Source organism: Sorex fumeus, unplaced genomic scaffold (genome assembly GCF_029834395.1).
Source record: "Sorex fumeus unplaced genomic scaffold, SorFum_2.1 ptg000047l, whole genome shotgun sequence".
Taxonomy (NCBI): Eukaryota; Metazoa; Chordata; class Mammalia; order Eulipotyphla; family Soricidae; genus Sorex; species Sorex fumeus.
The window spans coordinates 52,815,958-52,830,246 of record NW_026606104.1 but is presented as its reverse complement, the minus strand read 5'-3'; the positions used below and the strand labels follow the sequence as shown (position 1 = coordinate 52,830,246).

General features: G+C 46.8%; 1 protein-coding gene across 1 annotated transcript in view; it reads left to right on the top strand.

Annotated features, from left to right (window-relative positions):
• INPP5B (inositol polyphosphate-5-phosphatase B) overlaps positions 1–14,289 on the top strand; it is a 76,042-nt gene that overhangs the window by 50,844 nt on the left and 10,909 nt on the right. The window contains 6 exon segments of the mRNA XM_056122966.1: positions 576–687; positions 2,706–2,815; positions 4,266–4,401; positions 9,112–9,222; positions 10,455–10,617; positions 12,709–12,944. Of these exon segments, the coding sequence (XP_055978941.1) occupies positions 576–687; positions 2,706–2,815; positions 4,266–4,401; positions 9,112–9,222; positions 10,455–10,617; positions 12,709–12,944 (868 nt within the window).

Below are 14,289 nucleotides of genomic sequence, written 5' to 3'. Positions count from 1 at the left end.
AGAAGGTGTCCAACTTAGAGGCTCATCTGGGGGCTGCCGGTTAACTTCCTCCCCATAGCAGATATGGTAGAACATGGTAGAACACCTATCACACTGCAAAAAAGAGCTGAGCGCAGACATGGTGGTGGTTCTGCCCAGCCCCAGTGGGAAGGTCGAGCTTTGTTTCAGAGGGACTCGAATCTGGAAATCAAGGTGACCAAGAGTGCGTTTCTCAAGGTAGACGCCCCAGCCTGGTTTGGGTCCCTGGGAGATCAACATTGCTTTCAATACTTGGACTTGATTGATTTTTTCCCCCCCAGGAATGAGGTGAAGTGTCCTGGCCTTGGCGATTTTGTCAGGCTGCCTTTGTAGCTGTGTAAGAAGGTTCCCAAAGAGAACTCAAGGCTTTTTATAAGGGACTTGGACCAAGCTAATTAAGTAAAGCGTGTGTTAGGTGTGGTACTAAATGGATTAGTGGGAGCAAAATCAAGCTTCCGGCTGCCAAGAGATTGAGCCCCAGGGATCTTCTGTCAGAAGCTGGCTAGGACAGGCCAAGCCCCTGACAAACCTGTGACCTTTGTGCTCTGTCCCCACAGTGTGATCTTGTGGCTGGGGGACCTCAACTACAGGATAGAAGAGCTGGATGTGGAAAAAGTGAAAAAGCTGATCGAAGAGAAGGCCTTTCAAACCCTGTATGGGTATGATCAGGTACCGTTGGCCACTGCGCCCTCTTCAGGCAGCTGCACCTTCCCTGAGAGGACTCAGAGAAGCCTGGCTTCCCCCCTCACATCCTTCTTCCTTGACCTCCACCTCAGCCCCTCAGCCGGGGAGTTCTCCTGCAGAGCTGGCGGTCTGCGTTTCTTCCTCTCATCTCTGCTCCTTCTTTTCCTCTTGTCTCTCTGTTGCTCTCTGAGGCACTCGGCTCCCTTGGGAGCCACTCTTACCCGTGTTTATTCATTCATTGATTCATTCATTCATTGACTCATTCGTTGATTCATTCATTCATCCATATTGGGGTTAAAAGTGTCCCAAGCTTCTCACAAAGAAGAACCGATACATTTAAGGTAATTGGCTTAATTTTGAGCGAGACTTCTGCTCTCTCCTTCCCTCTCCTCACTGAATGACAGCTCTTTCCCTGAGTGATTCAGTCCTGAGAGGAATCAGTTCTGGAACCTGCTGTTCTCCACCCTGGCTGGGGCTTGAGTTTTCCTTAGCACATTAGCTTTTTTCACGGGACAAGTGGAGTCTGTTGCACCCTGACTTTCCTCAGCTTACTCCCCTCAGCAGATTTCAAAATTGTTCAAGTAGTCAGTTCATTTTTCTTTTTAGTCTCTCTGTTCCTTTTAAAACCTTCCTATAGAATTAATATAAATCTTGTTTTTGGCTGTATCTATCAATAGAGGTTGCATCTGGCTCAGGGGATCACGTGGCATTGAACCCGGGCCTCCTGCATACAGCATGCTCTCAGTCCATTGAACTGTCTCTCTGTTGCTAATCTAAATCTTTCCTCCCCTCAGTCCCCAGTGCAGGTCAATTGAAGGGGGGGGAGGGGGAGAACCCTCATTTTGTCATGACTTTCATTATGGAATAATCTCTTTATTGATTCATTTTCCTCTTCAGCTCTTTTCCTTGGTAAGTTACTTTTATTCCGTTTAATCCCCCTTTCAGCATTATTTTGCTTGTCTAACTGTTCTATAATGACCTCTCCGTTCTGAGCTTAGACCTTCTAATTTCCCTGGAGTCTGAGACCCAGCTCCTCCGCCTTCCCGTCTGGTCTCTCCTCAAGCAGTAGCACTCGGTTTGTGTGTTCTCTGCTTTCTGGAAGGTTTTAAGTTCTGGCTCTGCCCATTGAAGAGGCATCAACGTACACTAACACATCTTTATTATTTCCTGAGACTTTTCCTTCAGTAGTTTCATTTTAGGAATTCCTGTTTCGGGTAACTTGGCACTTGTTGCTCCCTGGGAGCTGACCCTGTCCCCACCATTAGCACTGCAACTCTTCCCCAGTCCAGAGGGAGAAAACATGGTCTCATGGGGAGGAGGCACCTGTGGGTTTTTTCTTTTTTTTGCTTTTTTTTTGAGGGGGGGTCAAACCCAGCAATGCTCAGGGGTTACTCCTGGCTCTGCACTCAGAAATTACTCCTGGCGGTGCTTGGGGGACCATATGGGATGATGGGGATCGAACCCAGGTCGGCTGCATGCAAGGCAAATGCCCTACCCGCTGTACTACCACTCCGACCCCGCCTGTGGGTTTTTTCCTCTCACAGAGCTATGTTCTGTTTCAGACCCTGTTCTAAGGTGAAAGTTTATTGTTTTTCCCCCAGCATACCCGGGAAGTAAATTTTATTAGAAATCTTGGGGAGACCAAGGCCCAGAGTCTCCTCGGTTTATGTAATGAATATGACAAACTCAGTTCTCTCGTTGCCGTTGACGACGAGGGGAAGAAACAGTTGTCTCTCCATGCTTAATGCTCACAGAGACATCACAATAAGACGCCCTGGGGTTTGGGTCCACTCTTAGCAAGGCCTTAATTAACTGCTGTCCAGTGTGGCCGAGGGGTGGTCCACCTGCCCTCTCCCTCGGCCCCAGCAAACTCGGGCATTTTGCAGAATAGCATCCCCTTGGCTTTTCCCTTTGGAGTTGGGTTCACGGATTCATGTTTCCTCCACTCTGTCAAGATGTGACCTTTTTATTCTGAGAGGCTTTTTCTCTCGCCTCCTGTATAGCTGAGAGCTCAGATGGCTGCGGGGGCTGTCTTTGAAGGCTTCACGGAGGGGGAGCTCACATTCCAGCCCACCTATAAGTACGACACCGGCTCCAACGACTGGGACACCAGGTAGGTCAGTGGCTGCTTGGGCTGGTGGAGCGGAAGGAAACTCAGGTATTTTCAGAGACACCCTCAAGGCACCAGGAAGCAGCCAGATTTCCTGTGGCATCGTCTCAGTGCTTGCTTCTCCTGTGAGACAGCTCCTCTCTGCGTCTGCCCCTTCGGCTCTGCCTTCTCGCGTGTTTTCTCTTTGTCTTAGCCTTTCTTCCACGTCTTCCCTGACACTGATTTATTTCCTTTCCAGCTATGGTAGAGGAATCAGATGCTTCTAGCCAACTGAGCTTGTCCCTCAATAGTAGTTGATCATTTTCAGCAGCGCTGACAGAATTCCAGCCACTGTTGAACGCAGTTTATTTTTATGATTTCGTTTAACTTTCCCAACAACTTGTTGAGGTTAGATATTATTTTTTAATCCTCATTTTTACAAGTCCCGAAATTGAGGCATGGAAAAATTCAAGGCCCTTCCTTTTCGTTTCAGTTGTTTGGGGCGGGGGTGAGGAGTGGGTGTCACACCTGGCAGTGCTCAAGGGATAATCCCAGCATGGCACTTGGGGGTGGGGCTGGCAAGTGCTGTTGGGGATTGAACTCTGGGCTTCCGCATCAAAGCGTGCGCAGCAGCAGTGTAAACCATCTCCCTAACCCCTAAAGTAAACTTGTTCAAGCCACCAAGTGAGAGAGCCAGAATTTGGACAGAGGCAGTAAGAATTCAGAACCCCTGAAGACAGTGTCCTCCTCCCCCTTCCCTTTGTGACTGGTGGATGCAGTTGCCCAATGACATTGGCTGTAGGGACTTGCACACACTTGGTCACTTGGGGGTGGTACCAGGGATCACCAACAGCCTTGCCTTGGGATCGCTCATGGCAGAGGGGCAGTGCTGAGGTCAAGCTCTCAGCTTCATGCATGTAAGGCAGATGCCTTATAGCTGAGGCTTCCCCCATGCCCCCTACCCGTCCCCATAGGCTTTAATCACCAACTTTTTTTTTGGGGGTCACACCCGGTGATGCTCAGGGGTTACTCCTGGCTTTGCACTCAGGAATCACCCCTGGCAGCGCCCTTGGGGGACCATATGGGATGCTGGGAATCGAACCCGGGTCAGCCGCATGCAAGGCAAACGCCCTACCCGCTGTGCTATTGCTCCAGCCCCTAATCACCAACTTTTAAAAACCAGAGAGTACTACTCAGCTGATTCTTTCTTTCGACCCATACCGGATCCCCAAAGGCGGGTGAAGAACAGAGAGTCGTTCAGAGCGATGCTTGGCTTCCAGCTGTCATGGTTATGAGGCGGTCCCCAGGGGACGCATGCGACCCCGAGAACAGGCCCGAGTGACTTCTGCTCTCTCACACCATGGGCCACGTGCACGCAGAGGCTCTCCTCTCCATCCTGGTGCTGAGCCAGATGCTCTTGGGGTGGGGGCGCTGCTGTGTGGGGCAGGCTCCCACGGTAAACTTTGCCTTTCAGTGAGAAGTGTCGGGCTCCTGCCTGGTGCGACCGGATCCTCTGGAAAGGCAAGAACATCACGCAGCTGAGTTACCAGAGCCACATGGCCCTGAAGACCAGTGACCACAAGCCTGTCAGCTCAGTGTTTGACATTGGGGTAGGTGGGCTGCAGGTTCCTGTTGCTCGTAACTGCTCTGTAGGGACTTTGTTCTCACAACCAAGACGCGTCTGGTAATTCTGGTCTCCTTCCTCCATCACTGTGGTGGTCTGTGGCTATTTGTAGGATAACACTCTTTTGTCCTTCCTCAAGTAGTTTAGGTTTGTCAGGTCACACCCATCTAAGAACACTGAACTTGTATTGTAAGCAATGTCCTTTCTGTGTGGACACAGGAAGACAGTTAATATTATGCTTTGTAACTTGGGAGTTGATTGACTCCGAGTAATATTTACTCCTGGGCATCTGATTTCTTGACTCAGTTGCCCTTAGTTCCTAGCACCCCAAAAGCAGGGTCCCGACGAGGGACTGAATGGACCCAGGGCAAGCAGTGAGCTACCCTGGCATCGAAATGGGCCAGGCCAAAGAGCCACGATACTCAACTATAAGTTGAGGGCATGATCATAGACAAATGCTGTCATGATCCAAAAGTAAGTAACGACGAGACTAGGACCCTGCTGGAGCTAGGAAGATTAACCTGGCCTGAGGACTGCGAAATGTATAGTGAGATGTTCTCAGGAAGAACCAAACTAAATTTATATCTCTTACTGTGCTCATACAGAATGACATTGCTAGAAATATTAGAAGTAGATTTATTACAACTATTTAAGTAGATTACTAACTGAAGGAAGAACACACCCTTGTTGGGATCCCACCCTTGGGTGGATCTCCTGGTAATCTGAAGTAATCTCTGTAGATGAGATTTTATCCTTGAGTTAATCTCCTGGAGGAGTGGTCTTACCTCTCTTTGTTGATTCGTCAGTATTCAACCCACCTTTATGTCACCGCCTTATGTGACTGCTATATAAACTAAGACGTAAGCTTGAAAATGGGTGAGAAGTGGGAGAGCTCGGGCTCCAGAGATCCAGAGTCAGAGCCAGAAGGAGAGAGCTTCCAAGACTGGGGCCCAGGAGAGAAGGAGGCAGAGAAAGACAGGAGTGAAGAGGATTGGAATAAACTACTGTTGATATAGACCGGCCTGGCCCCCGTTTTTTCTTCCGTTGGCCCTTGGCCAACAGCCGTTCCGATCCAGGCCACACACAGTGGCTCAAGAGCACCGAACGCAGGCGGTGAAACAGTGCCGTCCAGTGAGCCCGTGAACATACAACCTTCGGCGTGATAAGATTTTACAGCCATTGACCTGGGCTCCCACATACCAAGTATGTACTCAGCTCTCTGAGGACTCTGGGGCCCAGGAAGCTCCTTTAAAAAGCCATTTTAATTAAAGATGAATAATTGTATTGGTGTACTTCTATGTATTTCTACATGCATAGAGCACAGAAGCTCCCATTGCCTTTTTCTTTTTTTTTTTTTTTTTTTTTTTTTTGGCTCTTGGCCCCACCGGGCATTGCTCAGGGGCCCTTATGGGGTGCCAGAGATCAAACCTGGGTTGGCTGTGTGCATGGCAATGCCCTCCCTGCTGTATTATCTCTCTGGCCCCTGGGAATCGAACCTGGGTCAGCCATGTGCAAGGCAAATGCCCTCCCCGCTGGGCGATCGCTCGAGCCCCTCCATATCTTTTTCTGTGTATTTACAAATAACACATTCTATACATTTTACCTTCTATCACATTCTACATATGATAGAAGGAATATTTTTCTTCGTTTGTAAAGAGATGACGTAGTACCTATTGCTCTGAGACCAGACTGTGTCCTGGGAGAGCTTTTGATGTTAAAAAAGAGATCGCAGGAATGGAGGCCCCACCTATGGTCCTCCAGGCACCACCAGAAGTGGCCCCTGAGGGACCAGAGTGGTAGTACAGTGGGAGCTCACTTATTGTGCGTTCACAAAATAAATTTTGGGGGCTGCTGCTGCAACATGTGTGCATTCAGTGGCCCAGAGCTGCCTCCCTGCCGCCCTACCTCCCCACGCCCCATCTCCCCACGGCTCCCCAACAGAGAGACAGGGGAGCGGGAAGACAGGGGACCACAGCCTGATGGTGAAAATGGCCCATTTAAAATGCAGAGTTGCTAGCATATTTATAGAACATCTGAAAGGGGGGTTGAGGTAAGGACATAGGTGTGATTGGTCATTTCCATAGATAAACATTTGGCAGAGGAAATTCTCTTGGGGAGATCAACTCAAGAAGACACTCTGTCTCCCAGAGATATCTACATTGCTTTTATCTTTCCCTCTAGTTGCGTAAGTTATCAATACTTGCAGTTGTTTGGATAAACACAGTAAGAGACAAAGATCCCAACACTTAGTTCTCTGGGCTCTGAGAGCAAACAAGGCTTTTAAACCCTAAATCCCAGACTAAGTCCTCGGGCCAGTTCAGCTTGTCCTTACTCATGGCTGTCCTGTCTCTTGAGTTGCAACAGTTTGCATCAAGACCATGCATTTCTGCTTTCTGGAATGTCTCATTTCCATGGCAGGTAGCTTTGCCACTTGCCCCAGGTCCATCCCAGTCCCACATCAGGACCTCCCTTTTGGGGTGTTAGGAACTAAAGCAACTAAAACCTGAAGCAGTTAATTATGACAAAGTAATTAAGGCCAGGAGCAGATATACTTCAGAGTCAATCAACTCTCAAATAGTAGAAGCATAGCATTAATGGTCTTTCTGTGTTTAACCAAAGAACATTGCTCTATAGTAAAATATAAAAAAACTATCGGGGAAATAGAAAAGCAGGTACAACTATACAGCACTTCAAATACAAAATAGTGTAAATACAAAGTCCAGACTTACCAGAAAGTTTTGGCTTATAAATGATCAGGACTGACTTGGGAAACTGTGACAATGAGAGGTGAAATACAAGGGACAGGTTAAAGATAAACTTTAACTAAATTAGGGATGCTAGCAAGAGCATGTTAAGCCCCTCTGGGAGGAAGAAAAGGGGCAATTCATTGGTGAAGCCTAAAGCGCTTAGGGTTAATATCCAACACAAAGGAAAGGTTGAAGATAGACTTTAACCAAATTAGGGATGTTAGCGAGGGCATAGTAATCTTCACTGGGAGGAGGAAAGGGGCAGTTCACCATTGAAGCCTAAAACACTTAAATCACCCCTGAGCACTGAGCCAGGAGTAACCTCTGAGTATTGCCAAATATTGCTCACTCCCTACACTCCTAAAAAATACAACTGAGATCCCTCCTCAGTTTTATTTTTCTTTCCTTTTTTTTTTTTGTGGGTGTGGCACAGGAGGTGGTATTTGGGAGATACCCAGAATGTTCAGGGCTTACTCATCATTCTGTAGTTATGGATTACTCCCAGTAAGGTGCTCAGGGGACCTTACGGTGCCTGGGATTGAACCATGTTTGGTAGCATGCAAGTCAAGTGCCTTCACCCCCATACTTTCTCTGTAGCTCCGCATTTTACACACTTCTGCCAATTCCATATGAGCTTATTTCCCCACACCCTGCCTAATAGAGACTGTTATCTGTCTTCCACATTTCTGTCAGTTCCGTGAGAAAACACAGAGAGAAAGAGATTTAGTGGTTTTTAGGTTTCGTTTCCCTGACTGCTGGTGATGTTGAGTCTCACTTTTCTGTTTGTAGCTCCTCATCTGTGACTTTGTGTTTCTTTATGGGGCCAGTGCTCAAGAATGCCGATAGAGTAAATCAGGACTTGTGAGGGTGAGGGGAGTTTGAAAGAAGCCTAGTGAATGCTGTAGTTAATTTTTTATTAATGGGAAATGACAAAAATTGTGTTTATAATTCAAAATGCAAAAGAGGGGGCTGGAGCAATAGCACAGCGGGTAGGGCGTTTGCCTTGCACGTGGCCAACCCGGGTTCGATTCCCAGCATCCCATATGGTCCCCTGAGCACTGCCAGGGGTAATTCCTGAGTGCAGAGCCAGGAGTAACCCCTGTGCATCACCGGGTGTGACTCAAAAAGCCAAAAAAAAAAAAAAATACAAAAGGGAAAGCCTGACAAAATTTTTGGATGATGGAGCACAGGCTAAAAAATTTGCTCAGAAAATTTAAAAAAAAAAAGCAAAATAAGGGAGCCGGAGTGATAGCACAGTGGGTAGGGCATTTGCCTAGCATGCGGTTGACTGGGGTTCAATCCCCAACATCCCATATGGTCCCCCGAGTACCGCCAGGAGTAATTCCTGAGTGCAGAGCCAGGAGTAACCCCTGAGCATTGCCGGGTGTGACCCAAAAAGCAAAAAAAAAAAAAAGAAAAAAAAGAAATGCTCAGTACTGCCTTAAATCCAACCCCCACAGAAGTTTCTTGCGGAAAGCCCATTGGCAACAGCAGATGACAGAGAGTGAGACCCTGCCTGACTGCCTGAGCAGCTTTACTTGGGGCCGGAGACTTGGCAGAACGGCCCTGAGGGCTTTCACTCTTGTATCTTCTTTCTGCTCCTGAGAAGATTCTGTACTGGGGACTGCTATATAGGGTGCCAGGATCAGCCCCATAATTTTTTTTAATCTTCTGTTTTGATTTTGGGACACACCTGGTGATGGTCAGGGCTTATTCTTAGCTCTGAGCTTAGGGATCACTCTTAGTGGTGCTCAGGGTGGGGTGCTAGGGATCGAACTGGGGTCAGCCACATGCAAGGCAAGCGTCTTACCTGCTGTATTATTTCTCCAGCCTGGAATTCTTTGTTAATTATCCTAGTTAGCTTTCCTTTCTTTCTGTACACCTAACAGCTTCTATTTTCCAGGGCTTTCCACCCCCCAGTGCTCAATGTCTGACGTTTTACCTTCCAGGTCAGGGTGGTCAATGAAGAAATTTACCGGAAGACTCTGGAGGAGATTGTTCGCTCCCTGGATAAGATGGAAAATGCCAGCATTCCTTCTGTGTCTCTCTCCAAGCGAGAGGTAGCAAGGGCAGATCAAGCATATTGACATCGGGCTTCTCTATTCGTGGAACTTTAGTTTTATTTACTAGGGCTCAGAATTCCGGGAAGCACCTGTCTGACTCTTGACCTCTGGTTTTATCAATGGCTGCTTCCAGGGGAAGTGTAGCTGATGTGGCCAGAGAAGGGAGGGGTTGGTGGTTTAGGTTATATTCATCTCCTTATCTTCTAAACCAGAAGCCTTTAACCCTTTGTCACTCCTCTGTTTCACCCACACATGTGCTTTCCATTAGTTAAATAACGGCAAATGATCCTAAGTGGGTTTTGTTTGAGTGTGACAGTGTGACTGGTGTATATTCTTGCAATGTGCTTGCCTTCTTTTGAATGTTCTGCTTTAATTTTTGTTTGCTGTGGGGTCACATCCTGCAGTGCTCAGGGACTGCTCCGGGCTTGGTACTGAGGTACTGACCATGTAGTGCCAGTGATTAAACATGGGGCTCAGTCCTTTGAGCTGTCTCCCCAGCTCAGGAAATTTAGGCTCAGTTTAACTTGGCCAAAGCTGATCCTTAACTTTGATCAAGACTAGCAGTCTGAATTTCTTGGCTATACATGAGTTGATGGGAAGTAAGGCAGTAGAGAAATATCATGGGCAGTGGAAGAAATGAAATTACAGCTAATGATTTTTGAAGGAAGAGCCACAGCTTATACCATTCAATATTGGCAATACCAAGACTTCATTCAAAATGGGGATTTATGGTAGGGCAGTTATTATAATCCTCCAGGTACTCTGCTACCAGAAGGGTGAGCTTGCTTTTTATGACTGGGGGTGGAATTCTTGTAGGATAATTTAGAAATAATGTAAATTTAAATTTTGATTCCTTTAGGAAATGTATAAAAATAGCATGAGGTTTCGAAAATGGGCACTGGTGGAGGGATGGGTATCTGATCATTGTATGGTCGAAACCCAAGCACAAAAAATAGTAAATCTACAACTTTACCTCATGGTGTTTCACTAATAAAAATTTTTTTTAAAAATTAAAAAAAAATAGCATGAGGTTTTGAGTTTTCTGGGTTAAACACAGATAGCTAACCTCAAATAGTAGCTAAGGCTTCCCGGGTAAACATTTGAAGCAGATTGGGATGATTGGGAAGAGTGGGTTCTTTTTCTTGCCAGAATGGAATTGCCCTGCTGGGATGGCTAATGGGTCTCTGAGAAGTAGGCTTGAGTCTAACTGGTCGCTGGCTGGTTCTCAGTTCTGTTTTCAGAATGTGAAGTTTATGGAATTGAAAATAGAAACCTTTGTGATTCATAATGGACAAGTTCCCTGTCATTTTGAATTCATCAACAAGCCTGACGAAAAGTGGTACTGTAAGCAGTGGCTGAACGTCAACCCCAGCAGAGGCTACCTCCTGCCAGGTATGGTCTTGGCCTCTCAGTCCCAGTTGCCAGTTTGGAGAACATTCCACTCTGTCTGCTCTTTTACTAAATAAGCTGTTTCTGGGTGTGTTGTTTTGTTTACTTGAAGCTTTCTGGAAGCCCTCTGGATGAACCACCTGTAACTTACATATAAAATCGTGAGGAGCGTGAGTTCAGTTTCAGAAGCATTCTCAGTCATGTATGCATTTCATCATTTCACGGAAAAATACAAACTTGCTGTGAAGCAGATGCTGCCATTTCCTGGAATTGCTTCCACTGTCTGCCTCACTGTAGCCATCCCCCAACCATCAGCTCTCGTGGGAAGGGCTCAGGGCGCGTAATCCAGACATTGTACCTGGCTCTGGAATGTCCCACCCGTTTTCTTCCCCTAACTCCTTTGTGCTATGCCTTGTGCGATGTGGCAGAGGGATTAAACCTGTTTTGTGGACCATTCACAAGCTGGTAATTGCACAATATTTTCTATCGGATCAGATGTCTTTGTCTGACCTACTTAAGACAATTTCTTTGATCCATGCCTTCTCCTTCCATTATAATTTCTAACTTGAGCTGTGATACTTAATACTTGAATTTTATAGCATCTGCCTATTTGTTTCCTTAAACATGTTTTTGTTTTTTTTCTATGTCCAGTTAGCCTAGAAACTCCTTGAGTCTCTTATGCGCTGGCAGGCACATAGATAATTGTTGTGTTTTTATTTTTAAAATTGTTTTTCATTTTTGGGTCACACCCAAATATGCTCAGGGGTTACTCCTGGTTTTGCACTCAGGGATTTTGCCTGATGGTGCTCAGGAGCCATATGAGATTCTGAGGATTGAATCCAGGTCAGCTGCATGCAAGGCAAGTGCTTTACCCGCTGTACATAAGTAATTGTTGTCTTTTAAATATTTTATTTATTTATTTATTTATTTTGGGGTCATATCCGGCAATGCACAGGGGATACTCCTGGCTCTGCACTCAGGAATTACTCCTGGTGGTGCTCAGGGGACCATAAGGGACGCTGGGAATTGAACCCAGGTCAGCCACATGCAAGGCAAATGCCCTACCCGCTGTGCTATTGCTCCGGCCCCGATTTATTATTATTTTTTTAAATATTCATTCTAGACAAAAGTCACAACTGTTGATAAATTCTAGAGTTGAAATTGAGTAGATAACAAAGCTCCAATATTAAAATCAATAAAAGGTAAAGGCCCTCCCGTTGTTCATCGATTTGCTCGAGCGGGCCCAGTAACATCTCCATTGGAGACTTTGTTGTTGCTGTGTTTGGCATATCGAATACATCACAGGTAGCTTGCCAGGCTCTGCCGTGTGGGCGAGATACTCTCGGTAGCTTGCCAGGCTCTCCGAGAGGGGCGGAGGAATCGAACTCGGGTCGGCCATGTTGGCTGCATGCCAGGCAAACGCCCTACCGCTGTGCTACTGCTCCAGCCCAAATCAATAAATATAAAAAATTCAATTTTTTGTAGAAATTATTTTATCACAAGGTATTAAGTCCTTATCTAAGGACATTTACTAGACAGTTGCTAGTTAAGCCTTTCATGTTACTATTTTTGTTTGTTAGTTTACTTGGCTTCTGTGTTACTCTCCTGTCTAATTTGGTGTGCTCCTACTGGAATTTCAGTATTGAGGAATTCCAAGACTCCAGGATCTACGATCTGGGCCAATGAGTTGATATGGAGTGGGAGGTGGGCGTGATTGTTGGGGCTTCCAGAAGTACAGGAAGGAGTGGGAGGCTGACCACCTCCACTCGGAGAAGACCCCAGAGTTCTCAGCCTGAACACTGGGCTATCTGGAATTATTCACAGGTTGGCGTCTGTGCAGAGAATACTCATGAAGCGTGGGGTCGATCCCTTGGTGCCACTGCTAGGACTTCAGTAGGGCGGGTGCTCAAGGGCGCCCCCAAGTTTTGAGCCATAGGCCCAGGATGGTGTGTCTGTGAATGGTACCCACTCAGGCAGTCACACACATAATGATTGATGCCTGATCTCCCTTATGTCTGATCCTCTCCCCTCCTCGTGTCTTCCCTCCTTTCCTCTTGACCTCCCACCACCATCTCTTTGTAAATTCCCCTCCAGATTCTGACGTGGAGATTGTCTTGGAGCTCTTTGTAAATAAGACCACAGCCACCCAGCTCAACTCAGGTGAAGACAAGATTGAGGACATTCTGGTTTTGCACTTGGATAGGGGGAAGGATTACTTTTTGTCTGTGACTGGGAACTACCTGCCCAGTTGCTTCGGATCACCCATCCATACGTTGTGCTACATGAAGAAGCCAATCTTGCACCTGCCCCTTGAAACTATTAGAGAACTGGTGAGTTGCTTGCTGCAGAAAGCATCTTAAACTGTTGGGCAGCCAAGCCAGTCAAACAGGATACTCCTATGCACTCCTTCTATAGGACCAGATTTAGTTTTGGGGCCACGCTTGGCAATGCCCAAGGCTCACTCCTGGCTTTGCACTCAGGGATCACTCCTGGCAGTGCTAGAGGGACCATATGGGATGCTGGGGGGAGCAATCCTGGGTTGGGGGCATGCAGGGCGAATGCCCTACTCACTGTACTATTGCTCTGGCCCCTGGTTTCATTGTTGTAAACAACAATGAGTTATTGCTTCTCGTGGCCTCTGACGTGGGCAGGGTAGGGAGTCTTCTGCTCCTGCACAGGCTCATTGGTGCAGATACAATCAGAAGCAGCAGGTCATGGGGCCAGCCCAGATTCCTGGGGAGGGAAAACTTCTCAATGGGAAAAGCTGCACCTCATGGCTCAGTCTTTGAAACAGCGCAGTAGAAATACCCACTCTGCCTGGCAAGATAATGAAGCTTCTGGACAATAGGAACATCATTATTTTTTAATTATTATTATTATTCATGATTTTTTTTTAGAGATGGGGCACACCTGGCAGTGCTCAAGATTATTCCTGTCTCTGTGCTCAGGAGTGATTGATCTGTGGTGGTGCTTGGGGCACCATGTGTGGTGTGGTAATTTGAACCAAAGTCAGTGCATGCAAGACAAGAGCCTTAACCCTTGAACTGTCTCTCCAGCCCCTCTTTGTTTTTCCATTAAAAAAAATTGTTTTTTATTTTTGGTCTCCCCACAAAAGTGCTTGAGGGCCTTGAGGTACCCAGAAGTTGAACTCAGGACTCACCACATGTGAGGTATGTTCTAGGCTTAGTGCTATCTCCCTGGATTTATTTCTTCATTTATTTATTTTGGTTTTGGGGCCACACCTAGCTGTGCTCAGGGCTTACTCCTGGCTGTGCTCAGGGGACCACACGGGATGCCAGGGATGAACCTGAGTCAGCCACATACATGCAAGGCAAATGCCCTACCTGCTATATTGTCCTCCTGGCTCTTGTTTTAAAAAAAAATAATAAATTCTTTTGGTTTTTGGCTGTGCTCAGGAATCAGGATCTGTATGTGGTGCTGGTGATCAACCCTGTTTAACAGTGTACAAAGCGAGCACCCTGCCCACTGAATAGTCTAGAAGGCCCCTGCTTCTTTGTTAAAAAATCCTTGAGGCAGAGCAACAGTATGTAGTGTAAGGCCTTGCATGTGGCTAACCTGGCTTTGATCCCCGGCATCTCATATGGTCTCTTGAGCATCACCAGGAGTGATCCCTGAGCACAGAGCCAGGAGTCAGTCCTGAACACTGCCTGTTGT